Source organism: Xyrauchen texanus, chromosome 18 (genome assembly GCF_025860055.1).
Source record: "Xyrauchen texanus isolate HMW12.3.18 chromosome 18, RBS_HiC_50CHRs, whole genome shotgun sequence".
Taxonomy (NCBI): domain Eukaryota; kingdom Metazoa; phylum Chordata; class Actinopteri; order Cypriniformes; family Catostomidae; genus Xyrauchen; species Xyrauchen texanus.
This window is the reverse complement of record NC_068293.1, coordinates 33,321,715-33,346,405: the sequence shown is the minus strand read 5'-3', so window position 1 is coordinate 33,346,405 and position 24,691 is coordinate 33,321,715. Positions and strand designations below refer to the sequence as shown.

At 37.2% G+C, this 24,691-nt stretch overlaps 1 protein-coding gene across 1 annotated transcript in view; it reads right to left on the bottom strand.

Annotated features, from left to right (window-relative positions):
- The window catches only part of LOC127658763 (low-density lipoprotein receptor-related protein 1B-like), a 471,292-nt gene that overhangs the window by 23,491 nt on the left and 423,110 nt on the right, over nt 1-24,691 (bottom strand). The window contains exons 68-84 of the mRNA XM_052148252.1: nt 23,916-24,048; nt 22,395-22,501; nt 19,783-19,915; nt 19,049-19,171; nt 18,753-18,875; nt 17,384-17,524; nt 16,602-16,736; nt 15,447-15,566; nt 14,723-14,964; nt 13,982-14,205; nt 11,362-11,468; nt 7,297-7,413; nt 6,921-7,094; nt 4,600-4,725; nt 4,178-4,342; nt 2,355-2,516; nt 1,483-1,657 (exon numbers count right to left, since the gene is read on the bottom strand). Of these exons, the coding sequence (XP_052004212.1) occupies nt 1,483-1,657; nt 2,355-2,516; nt 4,178-4,342; nt 4,600-4,725; nt 6,921-7,094; nt 7,297-7,413; nt 11,362-11,468; nt 13,982-14,205; nt 14,723-14,964; nt 15,447-15,566; nt 16,602-16,736; nt 17,384-17,524; nt 18,753-18,875; nt 19,049-19,171; nt 19,783-19,915; nt 22,395-22,501; nt 23,916-24,048 (2,507 nt within the window). The remainder of the gene's footprint in view (nt 1-1,482; nt 1,658-2,354; nt 2,517-4,177; nt 4,343-4,599; nt 4,726-6,920; nt 7,095-7,296; nt 7,414-11,361; nt 11,469-13,981; nt 14,206-14,722; nt 14,965-15,446; nt 15,567-16,601; nt 16,737-17,383; nt 17,525-18,752; nt 18,876-19,048; nt 19,172-19,782; nt 19,916-22,394; nt 22,502-23,915; nt 24,049-24,691) is intronic.

The following is a 24,691-nucleotide window of genomic DNA, read 5'->3' as shown; positions in this document are numbered from 1 at the left end:
ATAAATTAGGCTTTGAGTCATTATAAACTATATGAATGTCACCATCAGCTGGGATAGGCTCCAGCCCCCCGCGACCCTGTACACAGGATAAGCGGTTGACGATGGATGGATGGATGGATGGAATGTCACCATCCTTGCTGAAACTTTATCCTTGCTGAAACATATAATTATATTTAGCTATATTTAGCCATTTTAAACAGCCACTTTTAAGGCATCTGCTTGCCATTAAAGGTGATGTGTATAATAATTTTTGATATTAAAATACTTTCTGCTGTCCCAGCTTAAAATGCAGATACGTTAAGTGAGCCATTCGTAGAATGATTTTCCCCTAAAAGTGTAAACACTAACTCTGTGGCATTTAAAACATTGTTATGTTTGTTTGTGTATCCCAATCTGCCCAGCCCCACATATGCTGGGTTTCATGCAGATTTTAAATTTACACTTAAGAAAACCTGACTGGAAGCACTTGATATGTGCATAAACAAAACGCGTATAGAGGTAATAGAAACAAACAGCTCATTCTTAAAACCTGTCATGTACATTTGTGGACATAAAGTGTGATGGCAAAACACTTGTTGGTAGGTGTGTGATAGATCGATGTGACTGGGCCAATGAAAGGTCTGATCTTGGCACACATAGCCTTTGACATCCATAAGTGTTTAACCCACAGCTGGTCATTAAAGTGGTTCCTCAAAATCTGCCAGAACAGATTAAAGTGTGGGCTCCTAGGTATACAGAGGCTTGCAGAGTATGGGCATAGCAGCCATTTTAGCACTCATTAAATGAGATATTACACTCATTCTGCTGCATCTCCTGGCAGCATTTAAAGGGATAGTTCACCAAAAAATAAAAAACCTCTCAGCATTTATTTGTGCCTTTATGTGATATTTGGACCTTCAGAGTTCTGGCCACTATCACTTACATGATCTAAAGAGCTGAGATATTCTCCAAAAAATCTTTGTGTTCTGCAAAAGAAAAAAAGTCATACACATATGGGATGGATAATGGTAAGAAATGGTAAGAAATGGTAAGAGAATTTACATTTTTGGGTGAACTATTCCTTTAATTAAACAATGTACAACTGCTACAGTAATGCAAATGACAAGGGGGACTCCCTCAAAATAATGCATGTGATGTAGTGTTGGAAACACTCAATGACTAATGTTTAATATTTCTAAATGTGAATAAAAAAAAAGCTAATCATTTGGATGGAAACCCAGTTACAGTAGAGTAACATTGACTCAACCAATGGCATTAGTTTAGGGTTGCTTTATCTGTTATGACTAATATTGTTCAGGAAACCAGTTTTTCCATTTGGTGATGCTAGTGCTACAGACATTATACACTTCACCTCTAAATCTTCTTTATATAAAGACAACTATATTTTGAATAGGGCAAGGATGAGCTTTAGCATTTAAAGGCCTTTAATTAGCCTAGTCCAAAAAAATAAAACAAGAATGTTATTAAAAACAGTCAACTAACTTGCAAGCCACATCTCCTTTATCTCCATTAATGATACACGGTGCTCCATGGCAACGCAGGCACTTGTCAGTATCACACTTGATCCCTTCATAGCGAGCTGGGCACACACACTCAACATGTCCAGAGCTGGAGAGCGTGCAAGCTTTGGAATGGACACAATAGTGATGACAGATGTCTGTAAAGGAAAGGGGGCGGTGGGGGTCACAAGAAATGTCCCTAATTATGATATGGGCCAAATTTCCTTAGCATAATGTTCAAGTTTAATTGGAATTTTACAAAGCTTTAATGAGACGTAATTATCCACATCAAATATCTACTGGTACCAGTTTGAAAATGTGTCAGCCCTTGGGTGCACAGCACTGAAAATGCATAACTGGTGCTCAGATTAAATTGTTTCGCAACATATTATAATAACAAAGGCTAAAGAGGAAATAGTTTATCAGCAAAGCACAGAAACACCTCAAGGTTTTACAGCTGCATTTAGAAGCCTCTTTGGGCAGAAATCGTTCAAATGCTGGCAAATGCCCTTTTAAGTCTAGTCTACTATTTGCTTTTATTATTGCTGCCACTTGTGGAGAGTAAAACACAATTGTTCCATTAACCACAAATTAGTAATTTGTCTTATATATATATATAAAAATAAAAAAAACATAATGGCTCTCTCTGGAGATTGTATATTTTTCTCCACATTTTCGTTCTGTTCTACTTGGTACTTAAATTATTAAAAAAAGCAACATGAATTATGATGATATTGAATTAATAGGGCATTGCAGTGGAATGCATCAGTTTGTAATCAGTTGATGAGTTATAATGTAGTTTCTGACTATAATTTTGTAGGTTATAAGCAAACCCCTATAGTCAGTCATACTTACGATAGAGACAGCGGTCACCCGTGTACTCTGCCAAGCAGCGACACATGGGCTGGTTTCCAGAGCTTACGTCACACGTGCCTCCGTTCAGACAGTGATTATCACAAACCCGCCTCTCACAGTTAGGACCAGTGAAGCCTGTTGCACAGCGGCAAGTGGGTTTCCCTATGATTGGAGTGGATAGATATATAGTATGGGAGCATCAGTCTTGGGTTTCTATCAGTTACATTCTGAAGTTTTCAGTATTGGAAAGTCTTCAAAGATTAAAAAATATATTAAAATAGGTGCCAGTTCATGTACCAAAACGTACAAATAAATAGTGGATATTATCACACTTGGTTAAATTTTGTTTGTCCAAACCTGAGTTCAATTACACCCCCCACCCCTTCCCCAGCATGTCTCAATTTCAGTTGAGACAAGCAGCATTGAGAAATACATCATTCTTTAATAGGCAAATAATACTTCATAATAAGTGGTTAACGTTTGCAAGTTATTCCAGATTGCTAGCACACCAATTTTTGAAAACATCAAGCTTCAGAGACCAAACGGACCAAACTCTGACATCCAATGGGACTTGGTTTGCATCCAAAGCTTTATTGTGGACACAGAAAAAAATAACCCAACATAAATTAAGCAACATAATACACAGTTAAATTTACAGTTCTGAGCAAAGCAATCCTGTCTTTTGTTAGTTTATAGGTTTACTGGTGTAACCAATCATATTCATCTTTTAATATTGGAAATTGCAACTCACTCGGCCATAAACAATCACAAGAAAAAGTTAAGAAAAAGTCAAACTTGAGAGGCATAAACTCTTGGTATAATTGCTTTCTTGTGTGTCTCATCAGTCAATTCACAGATGTGCACAGAAAAGGGGGCTACAGGGGCATATGCCCCCGCCCCCTTCGTTCACAAATGTAAATGTCCATGTCCTTTCGCCCCTGCCCTTGCTAAGATCTGTGCACGTCACCAAGTCATTTGATTGATTACGATAGATGAGGCTGTTATATGACACTCTTGACTAAATCTAATTGAGGTGCAGACACAAACACTAAGCTCATTCTGTCATCAGCAATCTTGTTTCAACAGTTGGGACAAAAGCGCTTGGCTTGAAATTAATGCATTATTAAAAAAGATCAATGGTATGTTATCAAACAAATTAGAGCCCACACGCAGTCCTGAACAATTACACATTATAACCTTTATCACTGGCACACATGCCTCTCATTTTCAGTGGCAGGTGTCTTATACCTTTAGAAGATAAAAATGTATGAAACTGCTGAGTACCTGATATAATTTCACAGTAGCTGCATGTAGTAACTGCCATGTTAATCATAAGTAGCCTACTAATTAGAACAACATGCTGATTGTCAACCTTAGAGGGTCCTGTTAAATATTATATGATATATGCTATTTTCTATTTATTTTACATGAGGCTTGCAATTTTTGCAATGTTGTTACCTATATTTGGGAAAAAATGTTATGTAGTTTAAAATCCTGATCTGTTATTTTGTTAATTTTCTAGCAATAAATATCAAAATTGACAACACGTACTGTATATACTGTATATAGAATGATTAACAGGGTTGCAAATGTAGCCTAAATTAAGAAATCACAATAGGGGCAAGCTATTTTGGGACCAAATGCTGGTTTGCAGTTATTTCACTATAAATAATAACTATACATTATTGAATTACATATATTCAAGAGGAAAACATTTTTAGCTTGACCAATGCAGTAGATAGGGGTTAATCTTATGTTAGATCAAAACCTTTTAAATTTTCCTATAAAAGTCCTGCTTACACAAGGCTGATTGAGTTTCTTACCAATAGGCGAGCCTGTGCATGTGCCTCCATTTAAGCAGTAATCCGTACAGTGGTTGACTTCACATCGTTCCCCAGAGAAACTGGGCCAACAGTAACAGCGCCAGTCTCCTTTTTCATTGGCTATGCACCGTCCCCCATTCTCACAGGCTGGTCGACACAGCTCACCTATATCATATTGAAATATATTAATTCGAAGAAACACATGTGTTATTCATACATATACACACACACACACACATATATATATATATATATATATATATATATATATATATATTTATTATATATTATATATTTTTTTTACATTTTTTTGTTTTTGCAAAGACATGGAATTAACATGGTCCTCCAAAATCACAAGATAACAGCTGAGAATGCTGAAAAGAACAGAGCAAAGTGAGCATCTATCAAGTGGAGTTTCAAACCTGAGGTACTGGGGTCAATACAGGAGCCATTGACAAAGGTCTTCCCCTCTGGACACGTGCAACTGGCCCCGGTCGGACTGAGCAAGCACATAAAATCACAGCTCATCCTTAGACAGGGATTGACCACTGGATATGAAGATGATAAAACACAATTTTAGTCTTAAGTTTTTTTTTTTTCTTTTGATGAAAATATTTTTTTCAAATTTTATATTTCAATATTTTGACATGTCATCTTCATTTATTTTAGTTGGCCTTGATGTGCTAAATGATGTGTCAAACTATAAATGACCAAGCATAAATAAATGTTTATATATTTTAATTTAATGTAAACATGTATCAAACACAGAAAATAATCAACATATGTGCATTTATCAACATAAACAAAATATAAATGTCTAGGTAACTGTCTAGCTCCTGAAATAATATTTTTTTCTATATCTTTGTCAACAGTATGTTTTAATTAAAGTAATTTAATTATCATAACGATGTGTCTTTTTTTCACTAATCTTCACTATTGATGACAGAATCATAAAAAACCTCTGTCAACTATCAATTTTGTCAATAATTTCATTAAATAGATTAACACTTTTGGAAGGTATAATCAAGGTAAGATAAAAATATTCTGTACTTAAGTTTAATATCGGCATGAGACTACCACTCAGGTAAATTGTATTTTTATTGTATTAACTGAGCGATTGTTGAAGTAGTGTTCATGGGCAATTAAATAGGATGCTGTGTGTGTCCTTTGTAATGTTTTTTAAAGCTCTTTTCGCCACCAACTACAGCTAGCCACGCCATGAAAACATGCCACTGTGATTTGACGTTTGTAACGTTTTGCTTTCAATCATTTATTTTCTCAAAGCATTCCATCAAACTGCCGCCTCAAAAGTTGCATATTTGAAAGTTGTAGCTCAAGAATGTCATGAGTATAAGGGAGTACATCTGTATCAGTTGTCATTGTTTGCTGAGGACACCAAACCTCAAACTCTTAGCTTTTTGCTGGCAATGCAAGTCTCTCCACCAGACTAGATCTCTGACTTTAATGAGTCAGTGGGGACTGGCTCAGCTGCCCCTAACCTCAAACCCACCACAACAGAAATATTTTTTTAAGGTTGCAAGGTCATAAACACAACCTGAATAAATAAATAGCAACCAAGATCCGCAGCAGAGAAGGACATCTTATGAGAAGTCATTAATGCTCTGTCCAAAACCTAGACATAAGCACAACCATTTCACGAAGGCCATTCCAATGCTTTTTACTTCTTTGTCACATTTTTAGCCTTGAACACAACATTTAAGTTGAAAAACACGTCTTCAGAAACCCATGATTTGTTCCACTGCACTGCATCTAGCTGTTTTTGAATGCAAGAAAGCATCCTGTGTGGACACTCCATAAGGCAACATTGTATGTATCCTTCGAAGACAAAGCAATCCAAGAATGCATTGCACAGAGCTCAGTGAAAACATACAGTATATTCATAATTGCAGTTGAGATGAGAGAAATGTTAATTAGAAATATATATCATCCAATGCTGAAAAGCATTCATTCAGTCAAACTAAATAAAATGGGCTATTGCACTCAATATTTGTTTGTGAAACGTATGTATGCTTCTTAAGAGTATCTAATGCTATGTTGCACTAAACTGAAAACAATAGCAAGTTGAGTCTCCCATGTGATTCACACAAGGAGCACTATTTTTCTTGCGGGTAGAGTTGCTGCCTAAATAGAGCATTCCAAATCAGTCACTTTTAAGGTTCTATTTCAGTTAGGATGCTGCCTTAGAACACATCTGCCTATGTAGGCAGTTGTACGCAAGACATCTCACTAGGTTTCGGAACAGAGCATGATGCATCACTGTTGATCTGTAATCATTTTTGTTCAAAATGTTTTATAAATCTCAATGAGGTGCAGAGGACATTACTAAAAAAACCTGGTGTTATCTTTAAGTGAAAATAGATACATGTACATTTCATTGTTCCAGGAAAATGTAGCTGTAAACATGACACTGGTGAATTACAGTAAAATGAACTTGGACTGTTGCTTTCACTAAGACAAGCACATCAAAACTGCCTCCAAATATTGTTTATGGAGCTGTTTAGATCAGATGATGGAGGATGATATTCTGACCTTCAAAATCTTCCAAAACAATTATTTTACAGAAACTCTGACAAAGTGGAAGGTCCAAATCTATATCACAATTCTCTTAGGACCTATACACATAACCCCTGAAGATTTGAAAGTATATATATATTTTTTATTCTCCTTGTTCAGAGGAAACAGCAATAAGTAGAAAACATTTGGATTAAAAGTGTTCTCTTACCATCCTGTTGCTTGAACCGATGGGAGATCAGGACATTAGTTGTTTTTTCAATTCCCAGATCAAGAGGTTCAATAGGTTTCTTGCCATATTTGTGTATTCTGAAAACTTCATTTTTCAGTCCTGTTCCATAAATATAATCCTCAAAAATGTCTATTCTGTATGGTTGTGATATTCCTGTGCAGGGATGAAGTGATGTAAAGACATTAGAAAACTGACATTTTTACATCAATCTAAATGGAAATTTATGGTAAGTCTTCGAAGAAAACATCAGCATTAATATACGCACACACATATACTTAAAAAGACATTTTAAAGTGTATAAACTAAAGGAACAAATCAATTATTTATCAGTTTCTCTTTCAATTGTTCTTCTCACCTTGCTTGCCATCGATTACCACCAATGGGTCTGAGCCATCGAATCGTACACTGCCAATGACAGAGAGCTCGGCATCAGCCCAATACACACGCTGGCTGAAGTAATCGATCGCCAATCCTAGAGATAAATGACAGGAAGAGATTTATTTTACAGAATGACAACAAGACCTTTACTGTAAAGAAAAGAAAAGATGCATTTTTTATTTGGAAAAAGTATGATTTTCCCATATAATTAACAGTTAAAATTGATATTGTTTAACAAGAGAGTGCATGTAATTTTTTCAGTAAATTATTGATAAAATGACAGTAAAAAACAGCAATTGGCCATTCCCAGAATTCCATGCATGGCCCATTACATTTCATAATATTTTATGGGAATAGTTATGTTTCTTCTTATTCATTGCCCCTGAAAGGACCACAATTGATGAACTTCATGTCATCATGTGCCCTTCTGTAATTTCTATGGTGATTTAACCTCAGCTGCCAGTTGTTTTTTTGTTTTGTTATAAAAACAACATAATTATTATTTTTTTTAACAGTGTTGGACAGAAAATTCTAAAAGTGGTGTTTTTTTCACATATTTGAAAATGGACATGAACATTGTGGACTGAGAGATGTCTAAGGTTACGATCACACCGCAGCTGAAGGAATTGTCACTGAAGAATATGGGGCAGTTAGAAACACTATTGGACCCAATCAAAAATTTAAGTAAACAGTTCTATTCATTAATATTTTAAATGTCATGAATGTCTATGATGCTGACCAACTACCTACACCGGGCGCGTCCGTTGACGTGACGCAAGGCATGGCTTGAGGCTGTCTACATCGTTGACACGGAAGGTCAGGAATTTAACATCACGCTCAGGTTAAGGCTATAAATAACTACATGGGAATCATGTGTGAAACGTGTGACACATTAGCATAGACATTTTAAGAAGTAAAAAGTCCACACCCATCTGATCTGAATTCACATGGTGCGTATATTCATTCATAAGGTTTACACTTTAGAAATATTGTCTGCACAGATTCATAAATTAATTGTAATTTAGAATATGTACATTTTTCAATGTTGCTTTACGCTTGTGTTACTTGGATTATCAGTCAAACAAATATAATTTTTTTATATTATTTGGATGAAATCATTTTTAATGATTAGTGCCTTTCAAAATAGGGTATTCAGTTTCAGGTACATCACTAGAAGACATATTGGAAAAAATAAGATATGCATCTGATCTATTTCCACATGTGAAAGTGGCCCAGATCAGATTTGAAAATGTCAGATTCAATACGATAACAGATCTAACAGAACTAGATCCACATTCAGCTGCGGTGTGAATGTAGCCTAAGAAGGTTTGATTCATCTAGGTTCCGTGAGACTGTAATATGACTAAAGAAATGGTTTTAAAATAGCAACAAATTAGGGTTCTTTGGTTTAAAACAATAGCTTTACTTTTGGTGGAAAATAGAACCTTGCTTGTTAGGTTGAATGAAGAACAAGAGTAATAAAGAAAATAAAAGACCCAAAACTGTTTTTGACCATGTATGTTAGCTTATACAAGTGTACTCCCAAAAGTTGAATCAAACGACAACATAAAGGGATGAGCCCAAAATGTCCCAATATGATTCATTAGGAAAACCATAGTGTTCCTTTGACAAATATGGTTCTAAATTGAACTATTTACTGTTTAAATAGTTAACTATTTATATTAATTTAAATACATCTGCTGACTCCTAAGAGCGATCATGATTTGAATCTTGCCTTCACGTGGTGCATGCGCACATATGCTTCAAATCATTATTGCACCAAGGAGAATGCAGATGTATTCTAATGAATATACAGTAAAGAGTTCAATTTAAATAGTAACACTTCTTCACTCTTGATTACACTTCCTAGTGCTTGACTCATGCATTGCACTGTACATTATCAAACACAAGCTTTAAATTATGGTCATGCCAAGGATGTAAACAATTTACAGTGAAAAACCCAAACCAATCGTATCGCTTAAGACATACATTTCACCATTTGAGATTTATGGATAACCTCTATGCTGCCTTTATGTCCTTTTGGGAGCTTGGAAGTATTGGACCCCATGGACTTGTATTGCATGGATATGAACACATGATATACAGTATCTATGAAAATATCTTGCCATCTAAAACATCTGCTGTAAAAGGGTAGATTGCTCTCTTCAGGTAGGGAGAGAACAGCTGGCCCAAGTGAAGGAGTTCAAGCATCTCAGGATCTGGTTCATGAGTGAGAGAAAGTTGGAGCATGAGATCAACTGGCAGATCGGTGCAACATCTGCAGTAATGCGGTCGATGTACCGGACCATGGTGGTTTAGAAGTAGCTGAGCCTGAAGGCAAAGCTCTCAATTTACCAGTCGGTGTACGTTCCAACCTTCACCTATGGTCATGAGCTTTGGGTAGTGACCAAAATAATAAGATCACGAATACGTGTGGCCAAAATGTGCTTACTTCGTAGGGTGTCAGATGCAAGCGCTTGCCCAATGCATGGCCATCGTGTGGTCCCATTGTAAATACATTACGTGCGCTCTTGCATTACAAACCTCAGACCTCAAGAGGGCAATAGATTTTTTAGGCATGATCACAAAACTGGTGCTGTGTACGAAACCTGTATTTTATAGTTTCATGTCCGAAACCAGGAAAATTCTGCCTTCGGAGGCTATATATGGAGTCAAGATGAAAACAAGGTGCTTTTCAAACTGTTCAGAGAAAAGTTCCTTAAGAGTTCCATTCATTCAAAACAGTTGTCAGCAAGTCAGCTGCATACGTTTTTTGGATGCAGCCCAGATGTGGTAGATGAGTCTATAGTTGAGGATTGGGGAGAGACAGAGAAAATACAAGTTTGTTTGATGAAATGTCGTATATATATATATATATATTTTTAAAGATTCAACTCAAATTGCTGCCCGAGTTCACCATGACAATCCGCTCTAGCGCCCACTGCGGCAATTCTGAGAATGCAGCGCATACTTGCGTTGCATTATGAATTGAGCGCAGACACGTTTCACAATGCAAGCGTAGCAAGGTGCGTCTGCGTTCACGTTCTTGCATAGAGTATGTTTGGGCCTTAAGGGATAGGGTGCAAAGTCTGACATCCGAAAGGGGCTCGGAGCTGAACTGCTGCTCCTCTGCGTTGAAAGGAGCTAGTTGAGGTGGTTTGGGCATCTGATTAGGATGCCTCTTCGTTGCCTTCCTGTGGAGGTATTTAGGGCATGTCCAGCTGGGAGGAGGTCCAGGGGAAGATCCAGAACACACTGGAGGGATTATATCGCTCAGCTGGCCTGGGAATGCCACGGGATCCCCCAGGATAAGCAGGAGGATGTGGTCAGAGAAAAAGATGTATGGGCTACTTTGCTTAGTCTGCTGCCACCATGACCCGGTCCCACATAAGCGGTCGAAGATGAATGGATGGATGAAAATATCTTTGTTTTTGTTCCACAGAAGAAAGTCATATCAGTTTGAGACAGCATAAGAGTAATTCCTGGAACCCTTGTTGAAATGTGGAATTATACAGCATGAAAGCTTCAGATCCATGTCCTTTTGCTATTCCTGATATAAATTCAGCATAATTTTGCCACAGATTTCTCTGAGCTTGCATTACTTGACTCATTTTATTTCCTCTTTTGATAAAAGACACAGATGTTGCTATTTTGTTCCTTTTCTTGAGATGATGGATTCCAAAAGCTGCACTGGAGGTGTCATATTGGCCTCTATAAAGGAGGCCATGCTAAAATGTAGCTGTACTTAGCATGTCCCTGAGGAACATGCCTGCAGGTGTACCTAAAGGCAGTGCATCTAAAACATTCCCTCTGTTCCCCCTAAAACTTATTTTACAATTTAAAAAATGACAAAAGTGCTGTGATATACCAATTTTCTTCAAAACAGGATAATAGATCTACAAGGTTCTATAAAAATGCATTCCGACCTTGACCTCGTCCCTTTTACAAAGAACCATAACAACAATCTCCCATTTATTACATTTTGTACACTAAAGAAAACAGCCGAGGGCCCAAAGGAAAGTGTTCAAATATGGGAACATACCTGTGGGTCTCCTAAGGTTCTTGTCCAAAAGCACCCGACGCATAGAGCCATCCATTGTACTTTCTTCTATGTGTGAGTGATCGCCTATTACTGACCAATACATCATCCTGAAACAAGACAAAGCTTTACTTTCATCATAATATTCTTTTAATAATTGACAACATTAACATAACTGCAGAGAAGTTTTAGTGTTTACAATTTTTAAAATGAGAATCTACGCATTCATTCAGCCCAAATCGCTTAAGGCACTGGTTCACAACCAGGGGGTCGGGACAACTAGGGGGCCTCAGCACACTTCCAGGGGGGCCTCAAGATCTATTATTTCAAAATGATTTCAATTAAGTTGAATTATAATAATTATATAAACATTTTAATATCATTATTATAATTCAACTTACTGAAAATGCTAAAAATGTAACAACAACAGCTTGCTTTTTATGAAGAATATACAGTTATATTTCTGGAATCACAACATTTATGATTAATAGTTTTAATCTCTTGAGGCTAGTAGTTTAACTGAAAAACATGTTTTGCCATCATTACAGTAGCAGTATTAGAGCAAAAATCTTATAATAGATATATCTTATAATATAAATAATCGAATAGCCAACACGGGGGGGGGGGTTGGCCTTCGAATATTTTCACCCACAATGGGGGCCTTGGAGTCAAAAAGGTTAAGAATCACTGGCTTAAAGGAATAGTTAACCCAAAAATGAAAATTTGCAGATAATTTACTTTGAGGCCATCCAAGATGTATCTAAGTTTCTTTCTTCATCAAAACAGAATTTAAGATTTTTGGGATTTCATTTCAGGCCTCCTTTAAACAATGCAAGTGAATGTAATGCATCAATATAATCCTCATGACAAATAAAGCTCTTCTGAACCAAAACGATTGATTATTTTAGAAACAAAACAATATACTTTTTAACTACAAATGTTCGCTTCCGTACATCTCTGTGACGCGCTTATGAGGGATGATGTAAACTCGTTGGTACGGTCATGAGTCACGTGGAGGAGGAGGCAGGAAGCGCATCATTGTTTACAAGAGAAACTTGCACAGACCACAGACCAAGTGGCGTTCACAAACCAAAACAATGTAAAAACAGAATTTACAAATAATAATAAAAAAAACATTTCTAAAGTAAATAACCACACTTTATTTCGGAGCAATGCCGTTGCATTATCTAATTGTGCTTTTTCTTTAGCAGAAATATATATGCTATATGACTGTCAGGAATTCAAGCTACACAAGTTTTAGTTAATGAAACCAAGTTCGAGAGCATTTACTGAGATTCACAGGATTTACAGAATTTACACAGTAAGATCAATGGTACAGCTGATATCACACAGAAAAGAAGCTTCACAAACTCAAGAAGAGGTAACAGGCGAAACAGCAGTGTAAGCACTAAACAGATATCACCGAAGATCAAGAGCAAATACAGACAGGTAAATAAACATTGGGTGAGCGCACGGTCAAACTAGAGTCCTTTGTGTGAGACTTGACAGTGAAGTGGCGTGAAGGTGAGTTATTTATGCAGGCAGTGATGAGCGAGTGAATTGAGTGCAGGTGCGGTGAACTAGAAATCAGGTGATGAGGGAGGCATGACAATGACAAGGTTTTGACCATTTTGAACAATACACTTATACAAATCTACAGCAAAGACAATAAAACTTTTGAACAGCACTCCTTCTCTTGTAAATAATGACACACTTCCTGCCTCCTCCTCCATGTGACGCATGATCTTATCAACTCACGACATCCCTCTCATGAGCGTGCATCAGAGATATATGGAAGCAAATATTTGTATTCAAAACTTAAATAAGTATTGTTTTGTTTCTAAAAAATAATCAATCATTTGGGTTCAGAAGAACTTTATTTGTCATGTGGATTATTTTGATGCACCCTAAATATGCATTTTGGACCGTCAAATAAATACAATGCAAGAGTACATTCACTTGCATTGTTTAAAGGAGGAGGCCTTAAATGAAATCCTAAAAATCTCAAATTCTGTTTTGATGAAGTAAGAAACTCAGATACATCATGGATGGCCTGAGAGGGAGTAAATTATCAGCACATTTAAATTTTTGGGTGAACTATTTCTTTAAGGTACAGACTTTTATAGACATTTCTTTTAAATGTAAGGGTAACACTTTACAATACGTTTCTAAGGTTTGTTAACATTAGCAAAAGCATTAGGTGTCAAGAACAATATATTTTTCATTAATTAATATTGGTTAATGTTAATTTATAAAAATTAAATTATTCATTGTTAGTTCATATTAGTTGATAACACGTTAAGTAATGTTTTCATATACATTTAATACAAAAAGTGAATGTGTTCATGCAAAAATTAAGATTCACCAATATTAATAAATGTTGTAAAAGTAATGTTCATTGTTAGTTAATGTTAATGGATACTACCTTATTGTAAAGTGTTATGAATTTAAGATAAGGTCATCCTTGCATATACAGTATACTATGTATCCATTTAAAGTTACTGTGTTATGAGTTGATTCTCAATTTTGTATTAATTTATTTTTTGTTGACATTCTGGGGGCATATATAATGATAATGTTGGTTAATTACTATAGCCCAAACAGTACTGAAACATGCCCCTACCCTTTGACTGGATTGACAGTGATGGCGTAAGGCTCCCCTGCAATGTCAGTTATCAGACGAGTGCAATTGGGTCCCTTGAGCTGGCCCACATTTATAGAGTATCTAAGCTTGGTCCAGTGAGCTGTGTAATAACTGAACCAGTGCATCCTAGAGTGGTCTGTCCAGTAGACATTTCCCGTGACCCAGTCGGCTGACACATCTCTCGGCCTGCGGAAGTCTGGGCACTGCAAAAATCATCCAGATAACAGGCTGATTCCAAAGTGGGTCAAGACATCACAGAATCATCAAAATCATAAGTATGATAAAACATTTAGAGTGAAAATAATTAATAAATAAGTGCGGTCAAAATTTCAGAGACTGCAACATAATGGTCTGTCTTTTATACCGGAATAGGAAGAAATAAAACGAACTTTGGGGAAAAATAAACCATGATTTTATAAAATGTTTAAAAAAATTGAAAATCAAGACTGTGACACTGAGGACCACCTAGATATTGTGTTTATAAAAAATAAAAAATATATACAAATAAATAAAAAATGCAGTACTTCAGAAATGTATTTTGTATTTATTTTAAAGTAAACATTTTATACATAGTTATTTAGGCTATGTAAAAATAAATGAAAATAAATAAATAATAAAAAAAAACAACTTGGAAAGGAACAAATACAAATTAGGAAATAAAAAACTAAATCGTAAATATTCTTGAGAACTTTGACTTCCCACGAGACTCATGATACTTACTATGATGCCAACATTTGTTTTAGTTTGACTCCTGTTTAGGATTTCTTTGTAAAAAAGACCACCGGGATTAAACTGAGTAGCCCAGATAAACTTTTGTTGGTGATACAGAGCATCCATCCCAATGATGCGGGCATTTTCCTCAATGCGAGCATGTACTTTGTGTCCATGGCTCTGGTTAAATGGATACACAAAACTTCGGATTTCAGTGTCATTAGCTATGTAGAGCACTCGATCTTCTGGTCCTGCCCGTTGAGTTATTAATATGCAAAAAAAATGAAAAGTGGCTAAATTCCATTTGCGGTTTAAGACAACAGTTTGACAATTGCAGATACAGATAAATCATCCTAACAGAGCAATGTTCATTTTAATCAATTAATAATCAGTAATTGATAATCAATATATTACAGACTACTTAAGGCTAAATAGTTCCAACACATTCATATATTTTAACATTACTAATATTAGTATTGCATTAAGATTACCATATTGTACAATTTGTAATAAAAAACACTACTAACATTACTACAACATGCAATGGTTCAACCACTCATATTAACATAAAAACACTCATTAACAGCACTACTCTTGCATCAGTTTTTTATGGTTTAAACATATGTCTAGCCCAGAGTTGAGCTACCTAAGTGATTCAAATGCTAAAATAAACTGTCACAAGAAAAATTAATTGAAGCCTAACGTCAAGTCAATAGAAAATATAGATCCTTACCTTTTGCTATGCAGCTGCCATTCATATCCTTATAATTTTTGTCACATGTACATTTGTAGGATCCTTTTGTATTTGTGCAATAGTGAGAGCAAGTGCCAAAATGAAGGCACTCATTGATCTCTGAAAATCAAAAAAGATAAAAAGTAATTAGTTATGGAATAGTGCTTACTGGGGACTACTACTTTGTGCATTAGCATATCATGTTCACCATGATAGATTTCAAAGGCATTTCTTCTCACTGCATCTCTCTTACTCTTTATTCTCAGCAAAAACACTATGTGAGTGCATAATCCTTCAAGTACAAATGCTCTATTAAATGCAAAAAATTTTCAGCAGGTTAAAATACTCCCCCAGTCTGCCATTTTTCAGAAAACAGGTACTCTTGTCCCAAACTCACAGCATTTCTTGAGCTAAAGAACTGTCCCAAATTGTACCTCAGCCCTCCCAATCCTCATTTGCCACTTGGACTGTTGTGTAATAGTCTGCTGAGAGATCTCTTCTAGTGAGACATCTGCAAAGTGTGCATCGAGCAGCCTGATCTCACAGTGAAATCAGAAAGAGTAGGTTGACTTTTCTTTAGTACATATCGGTATATGCTTACCGAAATTTAAAACACTGCCCCCAGTGGCCCAGTAAGTGTTGAAAGGCTTATAGGCACGTGTGAGCACCATTTATGTCCTGGAGAGGTCGCCAAAATCTAGTTGTGAGTGAGTTCCTTTTCAGATGTACAGGATGTAATACAGTGAAAAGAAATGCATATTTTAAGGACTCTATAGTGAAGTAAAAGTGAAATGTTACAGGAAAAAGTGTAACCTCTGAATCACGCTCACCACTGATTAAGCAAATGCGATTGATTCCTGGTTTCAACTTGGATATGAACCCAGGTCTCTCACGCTGCTGATGCAAAGCGCTGCCGGTAGAGCAACGTGGATGGATCTCACAGAAGAGCATGAGCAATGGCCATGAAACCACATTTGGAATGCTATTTGGGACAGGGCTAATGTTGTTATGTCCAGCCCAGGCGAGTCACTCAAATAAACAGAAAAGTCTGCCTGCTGTCGGTGGTCGCGCAAAAATTGCACACTTCACCTTTAAATTTAAAAATCTGAAAGCACCCCTTTCTAATGAATAATCAAGAAGATAGTCTGACAGTACCTTCACACTTTCTAATTCTGAGGTTTCTCTGAAAGCCTGGTTTGCAGTGGCAAATTGCATTTGTGTTTGTCTGATTGCACACTGCATCCTCCCCACATGGATTCATCCTCTTTCCACATATGTCTCCATTTGAAGCTGAAATGAGAGAGAGCTTTGAAGTGACACACTGCATACATGCACCTACTGCCCCATACATTGATGGGATTCTTTAAATTTGGTGCTTAGACAAAGGCAAAAAAAAGTAGGCCTGGTGCCGCAAGTTCAAATCCAGGGCGTGCTAAGTGACTCCTGCCAGGTCTCCAAAGCAACAAAATTGGCCCGGTTGCTAGGGAGGGTAGAGTCACATGCGGCAACCTCCTCGTGGTGGCTATAATGTGGTTCGCTCTCAGTGGGGCGAGTTGTGCGTGTATGCCGCAGAGAATAGCGTGAAGCCTCCACATATGCAATGTCTCCATACACTATGTCTCCACAGTAACGTGCTCAACAAACCATGCGATAAGATGCGCGGGTTGACGGTTTTAGGCAACTGAGATTCATCCTCCGCCACCCGGATTGAGGCGAGACACTATGCCACCACGAGGACTTAGAGCGCATTGGGAATTTGGCTTTCCAAATTCAAAAGTTATTTAAAGCCTGGCTTTTAGATCTTGACTTCAATTCCGACCAAACACATTTGATACAGCATGCATACACACAATCCATGAGAATCCATTTATTCTGATAATATTGCTGGTTTTCTTAAATATGCTTGGGAAATATTTGGTATCACTCCAAAAACATACGAGCTTTGCAGTCCTGTTCATCTGATCCTCCATCTCCACAGTCATCAAACAGATCGCACTGCATCTGAGTAGGTACACATCTGTGATTACTACAGGTAAACTCAGTCTTCCCACAGGGCTTGGGCCTGGTTGACACAGCCTCTGGTTTGGGCCCCAGATATTAAAAAAAAATAATAAAAAAATAACACATTAATTCAAAACTTCAGTGATTGTGTGTGCAGGTGAGTACATTACAAGTCAAAATTTATGAAGAGCCATGTAGGCCATAATTGTTATGCCAGGCGGTTGCTAGGGTGTTCTGGCTGGTTGTAAATGTGTTTCTTGGTTATTGCCAGGTGGTTGCTAGGGTGTTTTGAGTGGTTTCTAGACAGTTGCTAGGGTGTTCTGTGTGGTCACTAGGGTGTTAAGGTAGCACAGCAGGGACCTGCTAATCAACTTATTTTTTACCCCCTGCACTACACACACTGAATTCAACAGGAAGTAAGGGACACATTTTCCAGTGATATAAGCTCTCATCAACTACTGAAATCATATCTCATTAACCTGTCAAAATGGCTCTTATAGAATTACTCAAGAGCATTTGAGACAATGTGACAGTATCATACTGATGTAACAAGATGTTGAGATATGTATGAGCACAATTGTAGTTAATGCAAAACATTTTCATATGTCTGTTGGGAAGAAATATCAGTAGTGATTGAAAGAATACATAAGTGTGTAAGCGAAGAGTTGAAGCAATGATTATAAGACAATTTCAGCAACAAAAGTGTCAATTTAGGTAATGCAAGTCCACAGAATCAGTTTTGAATTTAAATATTCTAATTTCACTAATGTTTATAAGAAGCTTTTCAATAATACAAATGAATTTAACTTACATTCATATCAATATCTTAATTTCACTAGTTTATGTGGATGCATTTCATTAACATTTATATCAATGCATTAATTTCAATAACGTTTGTAAACATTTCAATAATGCATAAGAATTAATTCCCTAATATTTAATCAATATCTTAATTTTACTTTTGCTTGCAAGAGGCTTTTCAACAATTATGGCCTACACGGCTCCTCACACACACCTACTCATTCTTTATTATTACTTTAATACAAACTATAAAATAACAAATGTGAAACAAATCAAAACTATTTAATGTTTTTGGTTTTTAAAAGCAGCCAGCATTTGCCAATATTAAAGTCCTGCACACTCTGGTCATTCTCTGAAACAACTTCATGAAAATAATGTGTAGACTCAGTTTACATTTGTCTACACAGGGAATGCATGCACTAATATAATGTATAGCCAAATGACAGATGTCCTATTGTGCTGGTGAGGATAAAGGCATCATTGGAGACTAGTGAATGAGTGTACCACATTCGTCTTCATCTGAGTTGTCCCCACAGTTATCCACATTGTTACAGATTTGATCAAGCCGTAGACACACTCTGTCATTTCTGCAGCGGTACGGCCTTGCTGGAGGACAAGGTAGCTTGGCTATAGAAATGAGAATAAAACTTTATAGTATGTGACATTTTTTTCTGTTTTGTAATGCTATGTTGATCACCTCATCATAATTATTTCATTTGAAATTCATTCAGTGACCACTACACATAGTCAGAAAAAACTAAATAGAGATTAGAGGTTTTGACTGAAGATGGACACCCTACCACACATTTCAGGGTCTTCATCAGAGTTGTCTCCGCAGTCATCTTCGCCATCACACACCCACACATGCAGCTTACACAGGGTGTTATTGCAGATGAACTCATCGGGCCGACAGAAGAAAGCTTCTGTATGAACAACAGTCAGCTTGTTGTAATACATTTAAATTTTGCTGTGAATTAAACAAGAGTATGCTGGCTATATATGGCTATTAGTAGGCAGGACCAGGGCCGCTTTACATTATATACACACACAAGGATGCATGGAACAATGCAAAAATACAGGGCATGCAAAAAATAGCTAGGCTGTATAACAACAACAACACCTCTACTGTCTACTGAGATGCCTAAATCTGGTTGATTTTTTTTAAGGTAGCGTAGAATCATCCTTAGTTCAGTTCATTTACATATGTTTTTTTTTTTTTTTTTTTTAATCGAGAATAAGCATTGGAGACATTAAATATTTGCATGAATTCTTCTGAAGCTCATTTTGATTTGTCCTTGAAGAACATTTTAATGTTATGGTATGTTTTTCACTTCAAAGGCAACTTCATAAAGCAGCAAAAAAGCTGCTTTGGTTTTAGGACACACCCTTTATGTGGGTCTGTTAACTTATCACAATTAGCTTAAATAATATTTTCACCTATGTGGTATATTAAATGTAAAACCTCCCCATCGTAAACTGTTCTTAAAAGTTGTGAGTGGGATACTAGGAAGTGGACGCTTTATAAATATCTTACCATGACCACAGTTTTCCTCATCGCTGTGGTCTACGCAATCAAACACATCGTCGCAGCGCCAGCGTTTGGGGATGCAGTGAGCATGGTTCTTGCACAGAAATTCATCTTCTCTGCACTCCTTCACACAGTCCATCTGGTGTAAGCACAACATGGAAAACCTAAAATACTCACTGTCATAAGAATACATCCATTAAGTTTTTATGGTGTTGAATACGAGTCTGACACAAGATGTTTAAGATATTGCTAATATGGTGTACATGTTATTCTCAATAGTCACTGACTACACACCATCATGTAATGCATTGATTGTGTGATGCTATCATCATCATCATCATCATCATCATCATCATCATCATTATCAAAAGCAGGGCTTTTGCAAAAACCCTTTTTGTGAACAAAGGGACAAAATGGAATTTGTGAGCCAGTACATTGCCCCTCTCTAGCTGTTCAGGCAAAGAAAATTGGCTCCATTTTGATTGGATTGTGTTGGAAAACACAAACACATGCCAAGCAGCCATTAAATAAGGCTGTTCGGACAATGACCAGACACCTCTAATAAGAGGGAAAGAAAGGCTCTGGATCCTCCAAAACACTGGGAAGAATTTTGGCCCACAAGATGGTTTTTAGCGTCAACATCTCAAAGATGGGCATACAAAAATTCCCTACTTGTCATGTGGCAAAAGAACAAACAAAGTAGCCACAACAAAAGACAAAATCATGCATATATAAGCCCTAAATTGGACATCCACTCCATGTTTGTGCACAGAACTGTATATATAAATTGGAGTTGTTTGATTAGCAAAATAGTTCACAGAAATTGAGCGATTAAGGTATAAATGAATGCATGGGTAATATTTAATATTTAATCATATTTAGGAGATTGTTTGGAAAGTGAACCTTAGGATAGGTAAAACTTTAAAGACACCTTTCTAACTGTGAATTTGAGACTATGCAATTGAACTCTACACAGGTAAGGAAGGGTGGGCCACACTGTGTTGGGCCCCCTCTGATGTCAGCCAATCATAAACCTGTAACACAAAGGCATTAAACTGGTATCTCCTCCTTACCGGAAAGGGATAAAACTATCACATGGATGGCCACAACTTTGAGTCTCACTCCAAGAGAGAGAGAAACATGTACACCATGTTCTGAGTCTCCCTCCCAGAGAGAGACAGAGCAACAGATAGATCAACGTTCTGCCTACGGCCTGAGTGGTGGGAGACATAACAGTAACACCACATTCTTAGTCTCCGTGCCATGAGGCTAAACAGAATATTCCAATATTCCGAGTCTCTGTTTCACATTTTTATCATACCATTCAGCGTTCTGAGTCTCCATCCAAGAGATACAGTAGAAGATCGACCAAGTCTCACTACAAGAGACTATAGCAACATCAAGTTCAGGGTCACAATTCCAGGGATATTTCTATAGAAATACCAGCAACAAATTTAAGCTCTGGCTAGAAAACCTCTTCAAGTTTTACTTCATCTGCATGTTCCAGATAAAGCAACTTTTGTGCCAACATAATGGCTTCATCCGCATGTTCCTGATTGCAAAGACACTCTCTGTGCTCCAGGAGATCAGAATTCCTCAGCTTTTCAAGTTTAAAGAATCCAGCTCCTTATCCACTGTAACATGGCCCTGAATCAACAGTGGAAGATGTCACCAAGCTCAACGCTCAATTAAGCGGAACGTAAATATAACTATCCAAATGATCCAATTTATTGAATGGTCTATTTGGATAATTCTTATACTGTTAAGTGATTCTTATACTGTTAAGTGATTCTTATACTGTTAAGTGACCTGTGATCAAGGTTTTGTACATCTGATGTTATTTATCAGATTCTTAGTATTTAATAGTTCCAGATCAGAATGTCACATCAAGTCTAAATTCTAAGTCTAAAGAGAAAAAAATAATTGTTAGCTCTTTATCTGTTCTACTCTACTGAAAAATTAAGCTGAAACCAGCTTCTGGTAGTAGCTGATTTGGTGGTTGGTAAACTGGACTAGCATCTGAAGGGGCTGAGGTCCATCTGTTGAAATAATCTTTTTCAACATAGTTAAACCAGGTAGTCCACCTCGGCTAAGCTAGTAGAGTTGAGCTGGTTAACCATGTTCCGAAACTCAAGTTATACAGATTGATCAGCTTGTTCAACTTAAATCTGAATTGTGCAATTTCATTCACCAAATTGTCACCAAATGGATTTGCCAAAACAATAACCGTTTTCAATCAGGTTTCTCAAACACTCCCCCTGTCCTCAATTGGTCAGTCAAATGGGTAATCCCATCCCAAATTCAAACCATTACTACAACTAATGTAGGCGATTATGTCAGGCTGGTCGAGATGTTCAAACAAATAGAACAAAAGCTTTGACTTCTATTTACAAATGGCTTTCTTAAAGTTGTCTCTGCATATTAAGCTAAGAAAAAAACTAATAATTTTACTGTCAAAAAATGACACTTTAAGCTGGAGTTTCTGCCTCAAATTGCTATCTAATATTTCAACATATTTATATATTTTTTTCCTTCTACTAATGTACTTACAGCTCTGCACAGTTTCAAAGAGAGGAGTGGGTTATGTAAGGAGAAACAGGTCTTGCTAAAGGACTGACCTCATCAGAACTGTCCAGACAGTTGTCATGTCCATCGCACCTCAGGCTGGCAGACACACAGCCTCCACTGGCACACACATACTCATTTAGAGAGCAGGAAGGAAGCACTACAAAATAGATGAGAAACACACACACACACATACACAATTTTGCTTTGACAGATACAGAAATACTGTATAACAAACACATGTGAAATATCTTTGAAACTCACTTATTTGTACAAATCGGCTCACACATTAGAGATTAGAATATGGAATACACTTGGTTGAAAGAGCAAAATTTGCTCCTCAGTAAAATACAGAGGCCTCTAAATAAATTATTAGGCTTAATTATAACTTAACCAAGTAATAAACCTGAAGTACATCACAAGAGAGCTGATAAAGGCTGTTTAGTTTGTTGTGTACAAACTTTTGAAAGACAAAATATGAGTGTGACAAGGAGGAGTGTGTGGCCGGGCCATGATGGTGCACGGCTGGCACTGAATCAGCAGAACAGTGGGAGAGCGAGATATAGGGGAGCCAGAGGTTGTAGAGAGAGAGAGACGCACACGGCCGTGCTGCATGTGTGCATTTTTTATGTTTGTTTTATGTAGAGTTTTACACTAAACGTTAAGTTAAATGTTCAGCCGGTTCCCGCCTTCTCCTTGCCCATCCTTTTACCTGTTACAGTGGTGCTGAAAATTGGGAGGGAAGAGGGATACACTGTTGCGGATTGATCCGCCAGGGGAGCAGCCACAGCGGTCTGCCTGGGGACGGAGGGCTCGCTGACATCCGCCGAAGAAGGGGAAGAGCGGTTCCATCCCCCAGGGGCGACTGCGCGCCCGGGAGCCAGCGAGAAATTTTGTCTCTCTCTCTCTCTCATTGTGTCTCCGCTCACCCTTTACCTCTCCCCATGCATCCTTTCGTCTCTCCCCCAGGTTCACAGGAGGAGGGGTGGACCACCCCTCCAAAGGTGTGGGGTGGGGAGTAAACAGTCTCGTGGTGCCCTGGCCTGAATCGGGAGGGGGAGGAGTGTGACGAGTAAGAGGGCGTGGCCACTGCTGAATATGCTGATCAGCGGGAGAGCGAGATAAAGGGGAGCCATAGGCACCAGTTAGAGAGAGAGAGAGAGAGAGAGAGAGAGAGAGAGACGAACACGGCCGCACTCCATGTGTGTGTTTATTTGTTTGTTTTATTTTGAGTTTTACATTAAAAGTTACAATGATTGTTCAGACGGTTCCCGCCTCCCCCTTGCCCCTCCTTTTACCTGTTACAGTAAGCTATAGCACTTGACCAGTCAATTTGTTAGTGCATTTTTCTACTTATTACACAGCTACTTAACAAAAATCAAACAAAAGGACATGTACTTATTTCCTTATGTGAGAAGAGCCCGCCAGGTAATAAGAGAGACATGAAACTAGATATAAAGGAAATTGGTTGGTCACTAGAGTACACAAAAATTGGATTGCAAAATGCCATAATCAATCAAAATCAAATATTTCAGTGAGCCATGTTATAAATCCATTAAATAAATAATATATACCTGTTCCAAGGCAATTTCTTTCATCTTCCCCTGTCTTACAGTCTTCCTGGCCATCACACAGCCATTTACGTGAGATGCAGAGATTATTGTGGCACTGAAACTGATCGTCTGCACAGTGAGTCTCACAGTCCTTCTGCAAATGTGCAAAGTATGTGCGAATTAGTTCAGTGTCGTCTCATATACTATTAGCCAAAAATCTGTTTTACAATCTCATGATCTTAATTTTTTTTTGAATGCTTATGTTTAAGGCATGTCATTAGTTTGGTAGATAAACAGACAAAATTGTGCCTACATGAAAATCTTTACTGAAGTAATATTTTAATAATAATATTACACATTTTTAATATATAGGTTGGACCAGAGAGAAGGAAAAGTAGCCAACAAGTGCCCAGCATGCATGGGAACTTCTTCAAAACTGTATGAAAAGCATCCCAGATGGCATCTCAAGACATTGGTTGAGTGAAAGCCCAGTGTGTAGAACTGTAATCTGGGCAAGAAGTGGCTACTTCGAAGAAGCTAAAGATAGATGGTTTTGATTTGTTGAGCATTTTATTAGTCATTACATAATCCCATCTTCCATTGTTTTATTTCAGTTTTGACCATTTTATTTTCTAAAATATGGAAAATAGTAGTAGTTAAAACAATATATTTTTCTATTTTAAAGGCAACGTTTAATAATCAGAAAGTAATATTTTTAAGTTTTATAAATCCATGCCCCTTTTTGCTAAAAAATCAAAATAAGCATGAAGACAAGTGATGTGGGAAGACCAAGATCA